Consider the following 16,212-nt stretch of genomic DNA (forward strand, 5'->3'; position numbering starts at 1 on the left):
ATGTGTTGTACTACCGACTTTATTTCCCTTAAAAATGACATTAAAGCTATAGTGTGGAGAATGTCGAGTTCGGTTATAACTTCAATGCATATACGAAAATATATTTAAAGGTTGATACATATCATCGCATGGTAAGATTGTTAACTATTATCATATGGTAAGTTTGATATATATTATTGCATGGTAAAGGTTTGGGATTTGTAAAGTTTTTTTTTAGGTTAATATTTGTTGTTGTTATATGTGTTACAAGTGGTATCAGAGCGTTAGGTTCATACACTAAGGCTTCTGGGATATATGTATAAACAACTATGTAAATGTGAATGTGAACACATAAATCAGCACCAAGGAGCAGAATGTAGAGGGGTCCCAGACCATCGAACCAGTCATAAGCAACTTATGTAGGGGCCAATCCTGACATATGGATACAACTGGGAGAGGAATCTCGACAAGCCAAAGCTGCTCTACTCGAAACTGTTCAACAATTATGTGTTGAGATGATAAACTTGAGGACAAATAATGAACAATTGTGGCAAGAGCAAGAGAGAATCCTTAAAAGTTTGTCTGACCAACAGAATCAACGGGGACCAGACCCTAGTGCTGGTAATGGGGAGAAAACCACAATTTCCATCAAGGGGAAGATAATGCAGAGTCGGGAGAAAGACATGAGGAAGATGAAGAAGGACGTTCTGATAATGTTTCCGACCAGTGGAAAACAAAAAGACAGAAATTGGAATTACAAGGGGAATTCAAAAAGATAAAACCATCACTCTTTGAAGGAGAATCTGAAGAAGCAACGGAAGCATGGTTAATTGACATGAGTAAATACTTTCAGATTTATGACTACAATGATAAACTTAAGGCACGACTGGCAGTTTATCAATTAAGGGGTAAGGCCACCCTTTGGTGGGAGGAAGTCAAAACTGTGAGAAAATTTGACGAAGAGCAAGTTACATGGAAAGAATTTCAAAAGAATTTTAAGGATAAATACTTAATTGAGCATTATTATGATGAAAAAGCAAAGGAGTTCCATGATTTAAGGTTGGGAGCCTTGACGATGGATGAATATGTGAAATGATTTACCTCCCTATTACGGTATGTACCGTATATGCAAGAAGAAAGACCAAGATTCAACGTTTTATTAGTAGCCTACCCAACTTTATGAAGGAAAAGTTGGAATTTGATTACCCAAGAACAATGGATGATGCGGTGTGAAAAGCCTGTATTTGTTATCAACAAATGAAACAGAAGAGTGAGAGATCAAAAGGAGGATTGGGTCGGAGGGGGAGAAATTTACCCCCAAACAGACAGACAAAAGCTACCAATGGAAGGAATGTACAACAAAGACCCTTCAGTAAATTTCCAGCAAGAAATCAGTCAAAGGTCCCAGCATCCACTGAAAATAGATAGTCGGAGGGGATTAATAAACCTGTTAATGATCAGCATCAGAAACAATCCCTGCAATGTTGGGGATGTGGAGAACCCCATTATTACAAAAATTTCCCGCATAGGGCCATAACATAACAACTTTCAAACATGCAAGAAACTTCCATGGTTGGGGAGTTGGCAAGGAGTATGCCCAGAATTAATGTTGCACTTGACGACCATCAAGCAGAGTACCAACCCACCATGATTGAGTGTGAATGTATGATCGCTAATCAATCTGTCTCTATTTTGTTTGATTCGGGTGCTAGCTTAAGCTATATTATTCCTAAGGTTGTAGAGAGATGCCAACTACAAAGCAATAAGTTTCAAAAACCTTGGTTAGTTCAATTAGCCACAGGGGCAAAGAGAAGGGTAATTGAAAAAACCGAGAGTTGTTATAGAAAATCTGTGATAGATTAACCCGGTAATGCAATATAAATCAAAGCAGAATACTATAACCTACTTCTACTATCAATTTACGGAAGCTTAAAGATCGAGATGAAAAATATAACCAGAAGAAGAAGAATCAATGGCACAATACACATGAAAATACTTTGGGGAAAGTCTCAGATAAAAACCCCACACTATTGTATTATCATACATGGTGGAAATACATAGGAATTATACAAAGCCTTAGCTGTCACAGCGAGCCAGCTCTCAGTACAATCCTCACAGATGCTCACAGGAAATCTTGGCTTCTCTCCAACCTTCCTCTCTGCCCTCCAAGCTCTTATTTCCTTGTGCTGTTCCTTGTGGATGATTAGCCTATTACCAAGTGGAAAAACAACCTTCAAAACTGCGCAATCCTCAAGGATGAATCCTTGATTGCATGCATGAGTTTTCTCCATGGAGAAAACACATGCAACTGATAGTACGTTGTCCTTGAACATTAATCTCAACTGGTTCTTTCTCAGAATAGACATGCATGAGTTTCTGATGAGGGAATCTTCAGTTAACTGGAGTAGCACTAGTTGAGTGCATTAATGCATCAACTAACTGTTAACTCACTATTAGTTTCTCAAACAGTTTGGAACTAATTTAACTGGACTTAGCTCAGTAAACTGAATTAACTAATTACAACTCAAATATAACTCAATCTTATCTCTTTAATTTAAGGGATAACTCTTGCATGACTTCAGAAAGACTTCTAACTTGAATTTCTCCAACTAATTAATTTAAAATAAATTAATTAATTATTTCCAAGTAGCGGTTAAGACTAAATTCGATTTTAATTCACAATTTAATTCAAGGACAAATTAAATTGGAATATTCTTGTTGCCATATTTCAACACTCCCTCTCAACAAGAAAGGGATTCTCTGCCACTCCAATCATGTCTCTATGGAACTCGAATTTACACTTTGACAGTGCATTTGTCAAAATGTCAAAATCTTGCTCCTCTGTTGAAATATACTGCAGCAACATGATCCTCCTCGCTACACAGTCTCTGAGATGATGATACCGGATGTCGATGTGCTTAGACCTATTATGAAATATTGGATTCTTAGAGAGTTTGATACAACTCTGATTATCACAATAGATCACAGTTGGATCCATCCTCTGATCAAACAAACCAACTAGGATTTTCCGCATCCAAATGGCCTCACATGTTGCCTGACTTGCAGCCATGTATTTTGCCTCTGCCGAGCTGAGTGCAACCGACCTCTGTTTCCTGTTGTACCAAGAAACTGCCGCTGACCCAAGGTTGAAAATCCCTCCTAATGTGCTCTTCCGATCTGATGGAATCCCTGCCCAATCTGCATCAGTGAAGCCCTGTAGCTTCACTCCCTCTGTCCGTCTGTACCATAATCCATACTAAGATGTGCCTCTGAGGTATCTCAATACATGCTTTTCCGCCTTCCAAAACATCTTGGTAGGCTGAACCATCGCTTGACTCAGCTGGTTCACCGCATAGCACAAATATGGTTGTGTGTTCATTAAGTACATCAGTGAACCCACAAGCTGCCTGTATATAGTAGCCTCTACCACTTCTCTTGAAGTAGCAACTTCCTTCCTCCAGTTACCTGTTAGAGGAGTTTGCACGGGCTTGCACTTCTCCATGTGGAATCTCCTGAGTATCTCGTTGGCATACTTGCCCTGAGACATAAACAACTCCCCATCCTTCTGCCACACTTCCATGCCAAAGAAGTAATGCATGAGACCCATGTCTTTCATCTCGAATTCCCTTGCAAGGTCCTCCTTGTAAGACACGATCAATTGATCATCACTAGTAAATATGAGATTATCAACATAAAATACGTTGATCAACAGCTTACCTTTCACGACGATGTGGTACAGGTTCGCATCCGCTTCACTCTTTGTGAAGTCCAACCCGGTGAAGTAGTTGTCTATCCTGGTGTACCAAGCATGAGGTGCTTGCTTCAGCCTGTACAACGCTCTCTTGAGTCGGCACACATGCGACTCATGATCGAAGGTCTCAAAACCTTCTGGCTTCTCTATGTACACCTCTTCCTCAATCTGGCCATTGAGGAATGCAGTCTTCACATCCATCTGATGGATCTTCCAACCCATCTGTGCTAATAGTGCCAACATAGATTTGATAGATGAGTACCTTGTGACAGGAGCAAAAGTCTCATCATAGTCAATCCCCTCGACCTGTGAAAAGCCACGGGCAACAAATCTTGCCTTATGCTTCTCCACACTACCATCAACAACTTGCTTTACCTTGTAAAGCCAACGAGAACTCACAACTAACTTGTTCTCTGGTCTTGGAACCACGTCCCAAACACTGTTACGAACTATGGAGTCATACTCCTCCACCATAGCATCAACCCAAATCAGCTGCTGCACTACTTCCTCAAAGGAAGATGGCTCGGTCTCAACACATTCCCCAACAAGGGCCATGTATCTAGTGTACCTCTCAGGTGACTTCCTCTCTCTACGCTAAGAAGATGGTGCTCCCACATTCTCTCTCACATCCTCCAACAATCTGTCAGCTTTTCTTGTGCGCTTCCGTCCATCTCTGGAAGACTCTACTTGAGTGGATGTCTCCACTCCTGGAACCTCTGCATGCAGTTGCTCCACATCAGTCTGAGGCTCCTCCTCCTTAGGAACCAACAGTTCCTCCACAGCCTGTAGTTGGAGCTCCCTCTCAAGGGAAACTCGCATGGCCTTCTGCTCATCAAACTTGAGATCTTTGCGAACCATTGTCCTTCGACTGGTAGGCAAGTACACCCGATAGTTGTGAGGTGTATCAGTGTACCCCACAAATATCCCCAAATCTGCTGTTGGCTCAAGCTTCTTCTGTGCATCCTTTGTCACATGGCAATATACCGATGAGCCAAAGATCCTGAAGTGACCCACATCTGGTCTCTTACCAGAGAAAGCTTCCTCTGGTGTCTTCATCCCAAGTATGCGATGCGGGCTTCTATTCTGCAAATAGACCACTGTGTTGCATGCCTCAGCCCACAAGTGAAGTGGTAGGCCTTGGTCATGTAGCATTGCCCATGTTGCCCCTACAATAGTTCTATTCTTCCTCTCGGCCACCCCATTCTGCTGTGGGTTATGAGGTGCTGTCAATTCTCATTTAATTCATTCCATTGCACATAAGTCCTTAAACTCTTGAGAGACATATTCTCCACCATTGCCGCTTCTCAAGGCCTTGATCTTCTTCCCTTACTCTTTCTCGACCAAAGCTTTGAACTCACAAAACTTTGTGAAAGTTTGGTCCTTCTTCTGCATGAAATAAATCCAGCATTTACGAGAATAGTCATCAATGAAAATCACATAATAGCTTTGCTTCGCTGTGGATGCTGTTGAGAATGGTCCACACAAATCAGTATGAACTCGCTCTAAGATAGCCTTTGCTCGACTGTCTCGATCATGAAAAGAAGACTTGGTTTACTTTCCCAAGGTACAACCTTTGCATGTGTCAACTTGCTCAAGTTTACCTTTGGGAAATCCTATAGATATCTGCTGCATTATCTTCAAAGCCCCATGATGCAAATGGCCCAACCGCATGTGCCACAACTCGCCAATGTCTTGGCTTTGCACCAATTCTGCTTTTGTACTCAATGCTGCACAATCATCTACCTTTAGTTTATAGAGATTCTTCACCCGAATCCTATCCTCTTGGTCTGACCCGTGGCTATGTGTCTTAGGAACGCCTTTCCTTTACTGAAGACAACATCGTAGCCTTTGTTCTCCAACATCGCGACCGATACCAAGTTCTTCTTCAGTCCAGGCACATACATCACATTTGTCAAGGTGAGAGTAGCTCGATGCTCCCTCTGAAAAGCAACTGTGCCCACTCCTGAAACACGATACCTTCCTTCGTCACCCATCTCTATGCGCATCTTGAGGTCTTTCTCCTCCAAGGCACTGAATAAATTGTTATCACTGGTCATGTGGAATGAGGCTCCACTATCAAGATACCAGACACAACCCATCATCAATGACACCATGCATGCGATGACGGTAAAGTCCATTTCGAACTGAGAGGCTAATGTTTCACCTTCCGATCCTTTCGAGGATCCCTTCTTGGACTTCTTCGATGGGCAATTAGTCACATAATGTCCCATCTTGTGACAATTAAAGCATCTTACTTTAGATCACCCTTCTTCCCTCCATGAGAAGAATTCGATTTGAAATGGGAAGCCTTCCCTTTCCCTTTCCTTGCCTTACTTGCTAAGGCCAGATTTTCTTCATCATCATTCTTGGATGAAGAACCATCTCGTGTGCTCCTCCTGATCTCCTCTTGCATAAAATCCAACCACAGTCGTTCCTAATCCGACAGTTTCTCCCGTCCATTCACAGAGTCTTGGTAGCAATTCCAACTCTTTGGAAGGCCAAGGAGAGTGAGGCTCACCATATCATCATCGACATTAGTTATTCCTACACTGCCAAGCTCATCTCTGTAGGTGGTGAGGTTGTTCAGATATGTGGAAACAGTATCGCCCTTCTTCATCTTGATTTTTCGAAGCTTATCCTTGAGTGCCAATTTCCTTTGGTCGCCACTGTTCTGGTAGAGGTCCTTCAATGTTTTCCACATTGAAAATGGAGTATCCTTCCCATTGAGACGAGACAATATGGTCTCGAAATCCCTTTAGGATGATCTGTTTCGCCTTTGCCACACACTTCTTCCACTCAGCCAACTCTTGTGCATTAGTTGAAGATGGCTTTGGGATTTCTTGATCAATGAATTCTTTCAAGCCATTGTCTTCTAATACAACCTCCATTCTATCTTTCCATGCTATGTAATTCGAGCTACCTTCCAAGGCATATTCGAGTCTCAAGCCATAGAACGCTATTGGCCAACCTTGAAGTATGATATGAATTCGATTTGCATTTGTAACCCCGAACTTCAAACTTCGAATTCTCTTCTCAGTATACTATTCACAGCTCTGATATCATGCAGAAAAATCTGTGATAGGTTACCTGATAATGCAATATAAATCAAAGCAGAATACTATAACCTACTTCTACTATCAATTTGCAGAAGCTTAAAGATCAAGCTAAACAATATAACCAGAAGAAGAACCAATGACACAATACACATGAAAATACTTTGGGGGAAGTCTCAAATAAAAACCCCACATTATCGTATTATCATACATGGTGGAAATACATAGGAATTATACAAAGCCTTAGCTCTCACAGCTAGCCATGTCTCAGTACAATCCTCATAGATGCTTACAAGCAATCTTGGCTTCTCTTCACCCTTCCTCTCTGCCCTCCAAGCTCCTATTTCCTTGCGTTGTTCCTTGTGGATGATTAGCCTATTACCAAGTGGAAAAACAACCTTCAAAACTGCGCAATCTTCAATGATGAATCCTTGATTGCATGCATGAGTTTTCTCCATGAGAAAACACATGCAACTGATAGTATGTTGTCCTTGAACATTAATCTCAACTGGTTCTTTCTCAGAATAGATATGCATGAGTTTCTGATGAGGGAATCTTCAGTTAACTGGAGTAGCACTAGTTGAGTGCATTAATGCATCAACTAACTATTAACTCACTATTAGTTTCTCAAACAGTTTGGAACTAATTTAACTGGACTTAGCTCAGTAAATTGAGTTAACTAATTACAACTCAAATATAATTCAATCTTATCTTCTTAATTTAAGGGATAACTCTTGCATGACTTCAGAAAGACTTCTAACTTGAATTTCTCCAACTAATTAATTTAAAATAAATAAATTAATTATTTCCAAGTAGTTGTTAAGACTAAATTCGATCTTAATTCACAATTTAATTCAAAGACAAATTAAATTGAAATATTCTTGTTTCCATATTTCAAGAGTTGTCCTGTAACTATTTCGGGACAACCGATTTATGTTGATCTAAATATACTCCCTTTGGGTTTGTACAATGTACTGGTAGGGATGGATTGGTTGGAAAGACGTTGGTCCTTAGTTGATTGCAAGGAAAAATTTGTTTGTTACCTTACTGAGTCGGGGAAAAGAAAGGAAATACAAGGAATCAAGAAAAATATTAAGTTGTGTCCTATTATTGCTAGCTAGCTAGGGAAATGCATTAAGAAGGGTTGTGAGATTTATGGTGTCCAAGTAGGATACACAAATTCCAAGAGTAAAATGACCTCCTTGGAAAATATTCTTGTCATTCAATATCTTGTTGATGTTTTTCCAGAATCCATTCCTGGATTACCACCTAAATGTGATATTGATTTCATAATTGACTAGTCTCTGGAGCAGCTCCTGTTTCCAGAACTCCTTATCGCATGAGCATACCTGAGTTAACAGAACTCAAAATGCAGCTTCAGGAACTGCTTGATAAATGTTACATTTTCCCTAGTGTGTCCCCCTGGGGAGCCCCTGTACTGTTTGTACGGAAAAAGGACGGAACTTTGAGGCTATGCATTGATTATCGTCAGTTGAATAAACTGACTATAAAAAATAAATACCCTTTACCACGTATTGACGATTTATTTGATCAAGTGCAAGGAGCTAGTGTGTTCTAAAAAATTGATCTAAGGTCCGGCTACCATCAAATAAGGATAAAGGAAGAAGATATTTGTAAAACTGTGTTTTGAACTTGTTCTAGTCATTACGAGTTTGTAGTATTACCTTTTGGCCTTACCAATGCCCCAATTACTTTTATGAGTCCAATGCACGTTATTTTCTAGCTATACTTAGATAAGTTTGTGCTGATTTTTATTGACGACATATTAATTTACTCTTAAGAATCAGGTGGTGCATGAAAAGCATGTGAAAATAATGTTTCAGACTCTGTAGGACAATCAATTATATGGTAAATATAGCAAGTGTGACTTCTACAAAACCTAGATACAATATCTGGGCCATGTCATATCAGTAGAAGGTATAGCAGTGGATCTGGAAAAGATTAAAACTATTATGGAATGGGCCACTCGAAGAATGTTGATGATATTAGATCATTATTGGGCTTAGTCGGTTACTACCGTCAATTCATTGAAGGATTCTCAAAAATTGTCTTTCCTATGACCTCGTTACAGAAAAAGGGGTGAACTTTCTAATGGACAGCTGAATTGCAACAAAGCTTTGAATGATTAAAACAATTACTTACTACTGCACCCGTATTGAAAGTGGCAGACCTAGAAAAATCTTTTGTGGTTTGTACAAATGCAAGTAAGGAAGGTGTTGGCGAAGTATTGACGCAAGAAGGGAAAGTTATAGCTTATGAATCTCGCAAATTGAAAGAAAATGAGTAGCGATATTTTGCCTACGATATTGAATTAACGACAATAGTACATGCGCTTAAAATGTGGCAACACTACTTATTGGGAAAGAAATTTATGTTATTAACAGATCATAGTAGTCTTACAAATTTCTTTAACCAATCTAGCTTAAACACCTGATAGGCCAGATGGACAACATTTTTGAGTGAATTTGACTTTGAAATGAAGCACCTTAAGGGAAAGGAAAATCGAGTAGCTGACGCATTAAGCAGAAAATTGCATTATATTTATGAAGTGCAATTCAGCCAGGTACGATCAAACCTCCCTGATATAATTAAGGAAGCATCCCTTAAGGACCCAGAGTATGCCTTCCTTTGGTAGCAGGAAATTGAGGCCCAAAGGAAAGGGGAAAAATCTGAATATGGTATAAATATGGATAAAATGCTAACTTTCAGAAACTGAATTTATGTTCCTAATCAAAATTCTGTCAAACAATTAATATTGGATGAATTTCACAGAAAACCTTATGCTGCCCACCCAGGGTACCAGAAACTACTTTCCGCCATTAGGAAAGGTTATTTCTGGTTAGGTTTAAGAAAATATATCACCGAGTACCTATCTAAATGTTTGGAGTGTCAGTTGGTGAAGGCGGAGCATCAGCACCCCGCTGGACTACTGCAACCGTTGCCCATTCCTGAGTGGAAATGAGAGAGAATTACTTTGGACTTCATCACCAGTTTACCTTGCACCAAGAAGCAGCATGACTCAATTATGGTGGTGGTTGACAAGCTAAGAAAAACCGCTCATTTCATACCGGTAAAATCCACTTACAAAACTGTTGAAATTGCAGACATATTTATGAGGGAAATTTTCCGATTGCACGGAATACCCAAGGTGGTAATTTCTGACAGGGATGTAAAATTTACATCCAATTTTTGGAAAACACTCTTTTTTGGATTGGGTACCCATATTCAATTTAGTACCGCTTACTATCTGTAGACGGATGGTCAAACAGAGCGAGTGAATCAAATTCTAGAGGATATGTTAAGAATGTTTGTGATGCAACAACCGCATAAGTGGGAATATTACCTCCATTTAGTGGAGTTTTCTTATAATAATAGATACCACGAGTCATTGGGCATGAGCCCCTTTGAGGTGTTGTATGGAAGAAAGTGTAGGGTGCCCATAGATTGGAATAGTCTTGTCAATAAACTAACATTGGGTCCTGATATGTTAGTCGAGATGGAAGAGACAGTTAAGAAAATCCGTCAGAATCTAAAAGCTGCCCAGGATAGACAAAAGGTTTATGTAGATAAAAGAAGAACATATAAATAATTCCAGGTAGGGGATCATGTGTACTTGAGATTAAAGCCTCAAAAGCACTTTGCGATGGAGGGGTTGTGCTAAGTTACCACCCCGATATTGTGGACCTTTTCATGTTTTGGAATGGATTGGACCTGTAGCATACAAACTTGCATTACCAAGCCATATCCGGGTCCACAATTTTTTCCATGTCTCCCTGTTAAAAAAATATGTGTACAACCCTCAGCATATAATTAATTGGGAAAATGTACAGGTAATAAGTTAATAGAACAAATAATATATAATTTGTTGTTTTGAAAAGTTTCTCACAGCAGGTTGTAAAATGTGCAAGTCAAACTGAAAGGAGAGTTTCTGGCAGAACCTCTTCGTATTCTTGATCGTAAAGAAACCACCTTGCGGAAATGAGCTATCACCCAAGTTAAAGTGTAATGGAAGCACTTTGGCCTGGAAGAGGCCACTTGAGAAGAAGAGGAGTTTATGCGGAAAGCTTATCCGGTGTTATTTTCATAAATTAGGAAGAACACCAGGGACGATGTTCTTCACAAGGGGGGAAGATGTAACACCCCACATTGAATAGACATTTAATTTGGCTACCATGTTTTACTTATTACTTTATCTTTTTACTTTGTCATCAAATACTTGACATGGAATATTAATGAACTATCGCTAGAAGGCTAGAACGTATTTTACTATTTGATTAATGAATAATTAAGAATTAAAGTATTTTGACAAGAACAGAAAGAAACAATTGTTAACCTTTTGAGACAGTTAAAAGTGGTTACTCATCTGTCTCCTCAAAAGAGGAATTTAAGAAAGGCATGGGAGCTGGTGAAAGAAAAAAAGATCAGATGGGTGAAGGGAGCAGAGAAATTCTACCCAGAATCCCTTGCGCTGGGTGGAATAAACTAGTGGAAAACAATTGAGTACAGTCCGAGAGGTATGTGACTTGAGGTTGGACTGTGAGTCCTAATGCCCAAGATACCTGATTGCAACAGAATCATTTTACTGTTTGGAGGAGGAAGAGCTCGAGGGAGAGTCTGGACATAATTTCCAGACTCACCGCTACGTGGTGAGACCTTCCTGACAAAGAAAAAGAACTACATAACTACAAGGCAGTGAACAGATAAGTAATCAAACCCTTGACTTAGTGATCATTAAATAAAATGATTCTATAGTGATTGATGGATAAAATCCAGGATTGTGCTTTGCTAGTTAAACCGAAACTATCTATGGTATATTTTAAGCTAGTAAGAAGTAGCCTACATATCTAACCAGAGATTCATTAGTTGTTTGAATGTAGAACAACTTATGTATTTAAGCAGAGAATTAAGCTAAATCTAAAATAGAGATCTGTCCGTGTTACACAGAGAAACAGAAAGCAGTTATCTATAAATATTTAGACAGAGAATTGTTAACAATATGTTCCATATGTTCAATATGTTCAACCGAGAATAGCCTAAATGTTGAGACATAACATCATTAATATTATGCAAATGCATTGGCCTTTTGTATGATGTACACTTTTATAAAACAGATGATAACTTTAAGTGACAACCTGACATAACTCTTTTAAACCGGAGAATTAAAATTACATATAAGGAAATTGTCAAATACTAAGAACACAACTAATTCTTCTAAATTTATTAATTGTAGAGAGAACACTCATTATTAAATGCAAGGGCTCGAAGTAATACTCGGTCGATTCCAAAAATAAATAAATAAAATTAACATAGTCCATAAATATATTCATAACTTAGTCAAATGGAAACAATAAATCCATGTACAGGCTCTGTAGAGTCCATTGAAAACGAAATGACAAGCTTCGATATCAAAAGTCGAACAAAAATTCAAGGAGCTCTAAACCATGGAAAGTTAAGTGCATTTATCAACACTGTATTAAAACCCTCAAAATACTTTCAAACCAAAATTATAGAGCTTTCGAAAATAAACTAAAGTCAAACCGTCGGCAAGGCCAAAACCACATGTTTATGCCATGGAGAATTTGGAACAAATTGGTTCGTCGAGTACCCAAAACCCTTTTAAAACAAAGTATCAAATACAAACGATGGTCGGCTTGTAGCCTTTGCCTAAATACATGCTTTCACTCAGAAAAGCTAGGATAACATCCAGTGGAGAGATTACAAGCATAGCCACCATATGCATGAAAACATTTGAGAAATACAAACCGCCATAGGGTTCGGCAATGAGACCAACCTGGAAACAAGAAGGCGGTAACCATGAGTAATGAGGAATCATTTGAGCCCAGCACGACCACAAGTGAATGGTTTCGGAAAAGTTTGATACCTGTAATGCATAGAGAGTGAGATTAAAATAAAAACCCTTAACACTGAACTTAAATTAGTACTTAGAGGAACTACAAGATACCTGAGACAAGGCAGTACTGGAATGTCGAAGGCCGCTTGCGCTAGAAACCCATGTATCAAGTTAACAGTTGCTCGAATCAAGGAAGATGGAAAAACCTAAAGCAAACCCTGTCATAACTGTTATTACCTCCTCGAGGTCGATAACCTCCAAATTCATCTTCATCTGGACGGGTAAGCCAGCGGAAACGTGCATCCCTTGCACAGTGGACCGAATGAGCAGAGTAACCTGTCTGGGTACTTTCAAAATATAGTTGGAAACTGAAAGCAAGTACCCAAATCAAGGAGGAAATAAAAAGTTTAGGGTACCTGCAGGATAGGGTTTGGCGCAGCTCTCCATCGAGATAGGAATGGGTAGACAAAAACCCTCCCTGTTGTAGTGAAGGCTTGTTCTGGTTGTACAACAGAGAACCAGAGAAATTACACAACACAAATGAAACCACTTGTGGCAGGATGTTGAGGGAGCGGTTACGACGTTAAACCCTTGGCGCCAAGGACCGTTGGATCGCCAAACACAAATCGGAGGGAGCAAGCCAAGCCAGGTGTCCCGAGCTACCAGATCCTTCTGGCATCGGACACCATGACATTAAACATATGAGTAGCATGTGTTATGTGATGTACTGTCGACTTTATTTCCCTTAAAAATGACATTAAAACTATAGTGTGGAGAATGTTAGGTCTGGTTATAACTTCAATTCATAAACGAAAATATATTTAAAGGTTGATACATATTGTTGCATGATAATATTGTTAATTATTATCATATGGTAAGTTTGATATATGTTATCGCATGGTAAAGGTTTGGGATTTGTAAAGGATTTTTTTTTAGGTTAATATTTGTTGTTGTTATATGTGTTACAGTGTGGGTGTAAAGCATGATCAAAACTCTCTTTCTTAAATAAATATTTCTCACTCCCCTTTCTACAAAGATTCAGTGATGAGGAAAAAATAGTATTCACACTCCCTTTGTACAACGATTCAGTTTTGAGGGAAAATGGCCATATATTTTAAAATTGAGAATTTTGACAGTTGGCATCACTTTAGGCAATAATATTCTAGGGTAATTTAGTCTTTATTATAAAAGTTAGAAGTTAGTATATGAGGAAAAAAATAAAAAAAATGAAATAAGGTAAAAAAAAATATGGACACAATGGTTAAAACACACTCACATGAAATGGTTTGTGCCTAGTTGAGCTTTATAAATCCATTACTGTAGTTTTTCACATAAAATAATCGTAATATGTTTAAACAAGTGTTACATAGTAGCTAGTACCGGTTGTTTAGCTTAATTACACTAAAATATAATAAAGGCAAAGATTCCATCACAAAAATAAAACAACTAATAAAATATTGTATTATTTACTACCATCACCAAAAGATAAGAAATATGATTAACTAATATTGTTTATGATAACATATATACCCCTTAATATATATATATGTGTGTGTGTGTGTTCTTATATATATATATATATATATAATATTTTATAATTAAATTTATTAAAATATATTTTTAATATAATAATAAGTCATCTTAAATTGAAAATATGGAGAAAAATTATAGTTTATGAAAATGGAAATAATAGAGAAAGAGCAATAATCAAAATAAAAAAGTTAAATAAAAAATAAATAAAATGAAAAACAAAATTAGTAACTAATAGAAATGGAAGTTACTAAACAACCTATAAAAAGATCTCAACCAATTACCATATCTAATACCATAAAACAAACTAAAAAGCACATAAAATGTTAAGATATATTATATATGTTAAAAATTTTAATAAATATTATTAATTATTAAATTATATTTTTTGAAAAATATATAAAATTAATTAAAAATAAAATATTTCCATTTCACATAGAAGAAAATAATCAGTAATTGCCATAATGAGTCATTTGGAATATATATATATATATATGAATGATAAGAAAGTAAAATATTGGTTATATGAAAAAAATATTTATAATATTATGATTAAATCATAAGAAAATCAATATTAGTGATATGTGCAAAATATAAGCAAGGGCCCATGTTATTGCATAAAAGTTATCATAGTTATATTTAGGTAATTGTAAAAAAAATGTCACAACTATTGAATAACGAAATGCTATTAAATGGTAATTATGTACCATTTTTAGTAGAGAACCAAAAAAACTATATAAAAATGAGTTTTCATGCATCCTTGTGACTTAACCATTTGAGTTTTGGGTGATTCACATGGTTGTTCCTTTTATAGCCATGTAAATCCATCCAACTTGAAATGAATGCATGAACTCCTATCACAGGTACTCTAAAGTTAGCATACTAAAGAGCCTATACCTCCATAATAATTGAAGGTTAGAATTGAGCATAATTTTGGTGTTGATGTCAAAAGAGCATATGCATGGTGTGCCAAGTTCAGGGGGAGTCTCATGGTTGTGCAGTCTTTAGTAGAGAACCATCATAGGAGCAAGTCAATTAAAAATGCTAAAATATTATAACTATGAGGGTTAGATGACCCAAGATTTGAAGGAATTTTTCCCTCAGGGGATCAGCTCAGATTCTCCTGGAAATTACATAGTTGGATTGTGCTCAAAAAGGGATTTCTAATGGTATGTAGAAGTCCAAAAAAGGTCTCCAAGATCAAAAGATATGGTTGGTCAAAGTTAGCAATCAAACTTGGTGATTTGGCCACGAGGGCCCTGTTGCCTAGTAAGCACATAGGTGGCACTCGATGGACAGGTGGCAACATGGGATAAGCTCAGGAGGTATAATGCGTGGGTCCTGCCTGAGACACATCACCTAGGAAGTTTTCCCGCAGGAGTTTCAAGTGTAGCATAGGTAAAAAGAGTTAGGGAGACATGCACTAGGTGAGATGGCACAAAGATGTACAATAGGTGCAAAGGAAAACCAATCAAAAACTCAAGAGAGATGGCGTGAGAGGTCCCACTAGGGACACATCACCCCAGATATTTGACCCTCGAAGACCCAAAAAGAGTTAAAGGCCAAATGTCTTGGGATAGGGAGCTAGGAGGACATGGCTAAGTGACGAGATTGAGAGATGCGTGATGATTGGCAGAAGGAGGACCCCATAAATAACTCATCTTAGAGGTTATTCCTTGGAAGATTCAAAGGGTGCTTAACAAGAAAGTTATGCATAGACGAATCTGGGGAGGCAGGGATATTTCTAGTAGTTACAACACGAAATGTCCATAATGCGAAAGACTTTAACAAAGAAATTTCATGAAAAACCAAGGCCCGAGACCCCCTCTCATTCGTACTGGTGACATAACACAATGCCACATGGTGCATTTTAATTGGATGATGGATATAGGTGGATGCACAAGTAGCAACACTAGTGGTAGATGACATAAGAATCTTATAGGCCCGGGATGACGTTAGCATGATGTAAGACATGGACACATGGCAGTCTAGGATTGTGACACATGACATGTAGTTTTGGCACTTTC

General features: G+C 38.1%; 1 protein-coding gene across 4 annotated transcripts; it reads right to left on the reverse strand.

The window, feature by feature from the left end:
* Positions 1–12,111: 12,111 nt before the first annotated feature.
* LOC149263672 (uncharacterized) lies at positions 12,112–13,366 on the reverse strand. Of its 4 annotated transcripts, none has more exons than XM_089388291.1 (4): positions 13,072–13,366; positions 12,893–12,960; positions 12,767–12,806; positions 12,112–12,595 (listed from the first exon to the last, which is right to left on the reverse strand). In XM_089388291.1, exons 1-4 carry the CDS (start codon positions 13,100–13,102, stop codon positions 12,483–12,485), a joined length of 252 nt encoding a protein of 83 aa, XP_089244417.1. In that variant the 5' UTR covers positions 13,103–13,366; the 3' UTR covers positions 12,112–12,482. The 4 variants fall into 4 exon arrangements, 2 of the variants coding, with proteins under 2 accessions (XP_089244417.1, XP_089244415.1); XM_089388289.1 differs by having other exon boundaries at positions 12,112–12,685; XR_016249709.1 differs by lacking the exon at positions 12,893–12,960 and having other exon boundaries at positions 12,112–12,685; positions 12,767–12,861.
* Positions 13,367–16,212: the final 2,846 nt, after the last annotated feature.

Source organism: Pinus tabuliformis, chromosome 6 (assembly GCF_031772625.1).
Source record: "Pinus tabuliformis cultivar Carrire ecotype Pingquan chromosome 6, CPIR1, whole genome shotgun sequence".
In the NCBI taxonomy this organism is placed as follows: Eukaryota; Viridiplantae; Streptophyta; class Pinopsida; order Pinales; family Pinaceae; genus Pinus; species Pinus tabuliformis.

Excerpts from the sequence above, each read along its gene's own strand:
- LOC149263672 (XM_089388289.1), bottom strand. The coding sequence starts at position 13,102 with ATGGAGAGCTGCGCCAAACCCTATCCTGCAG. Across the intron at positions 12,961-13,071 it reads CGCCAAACCCTATCCTGCAG|GGATGCACGTTTCCGCTGGC; the intron begins GTACCCTAAACT and ends CCACTGTGCAAG. Across the intron at positions 12,686-12,766 it reads CCAGTACTGCCTTGTCTCAG|GTATCAAACTTTTCCGAAAC; the intron begins GTATCTTGTAGT and ends TATGCATTACAG.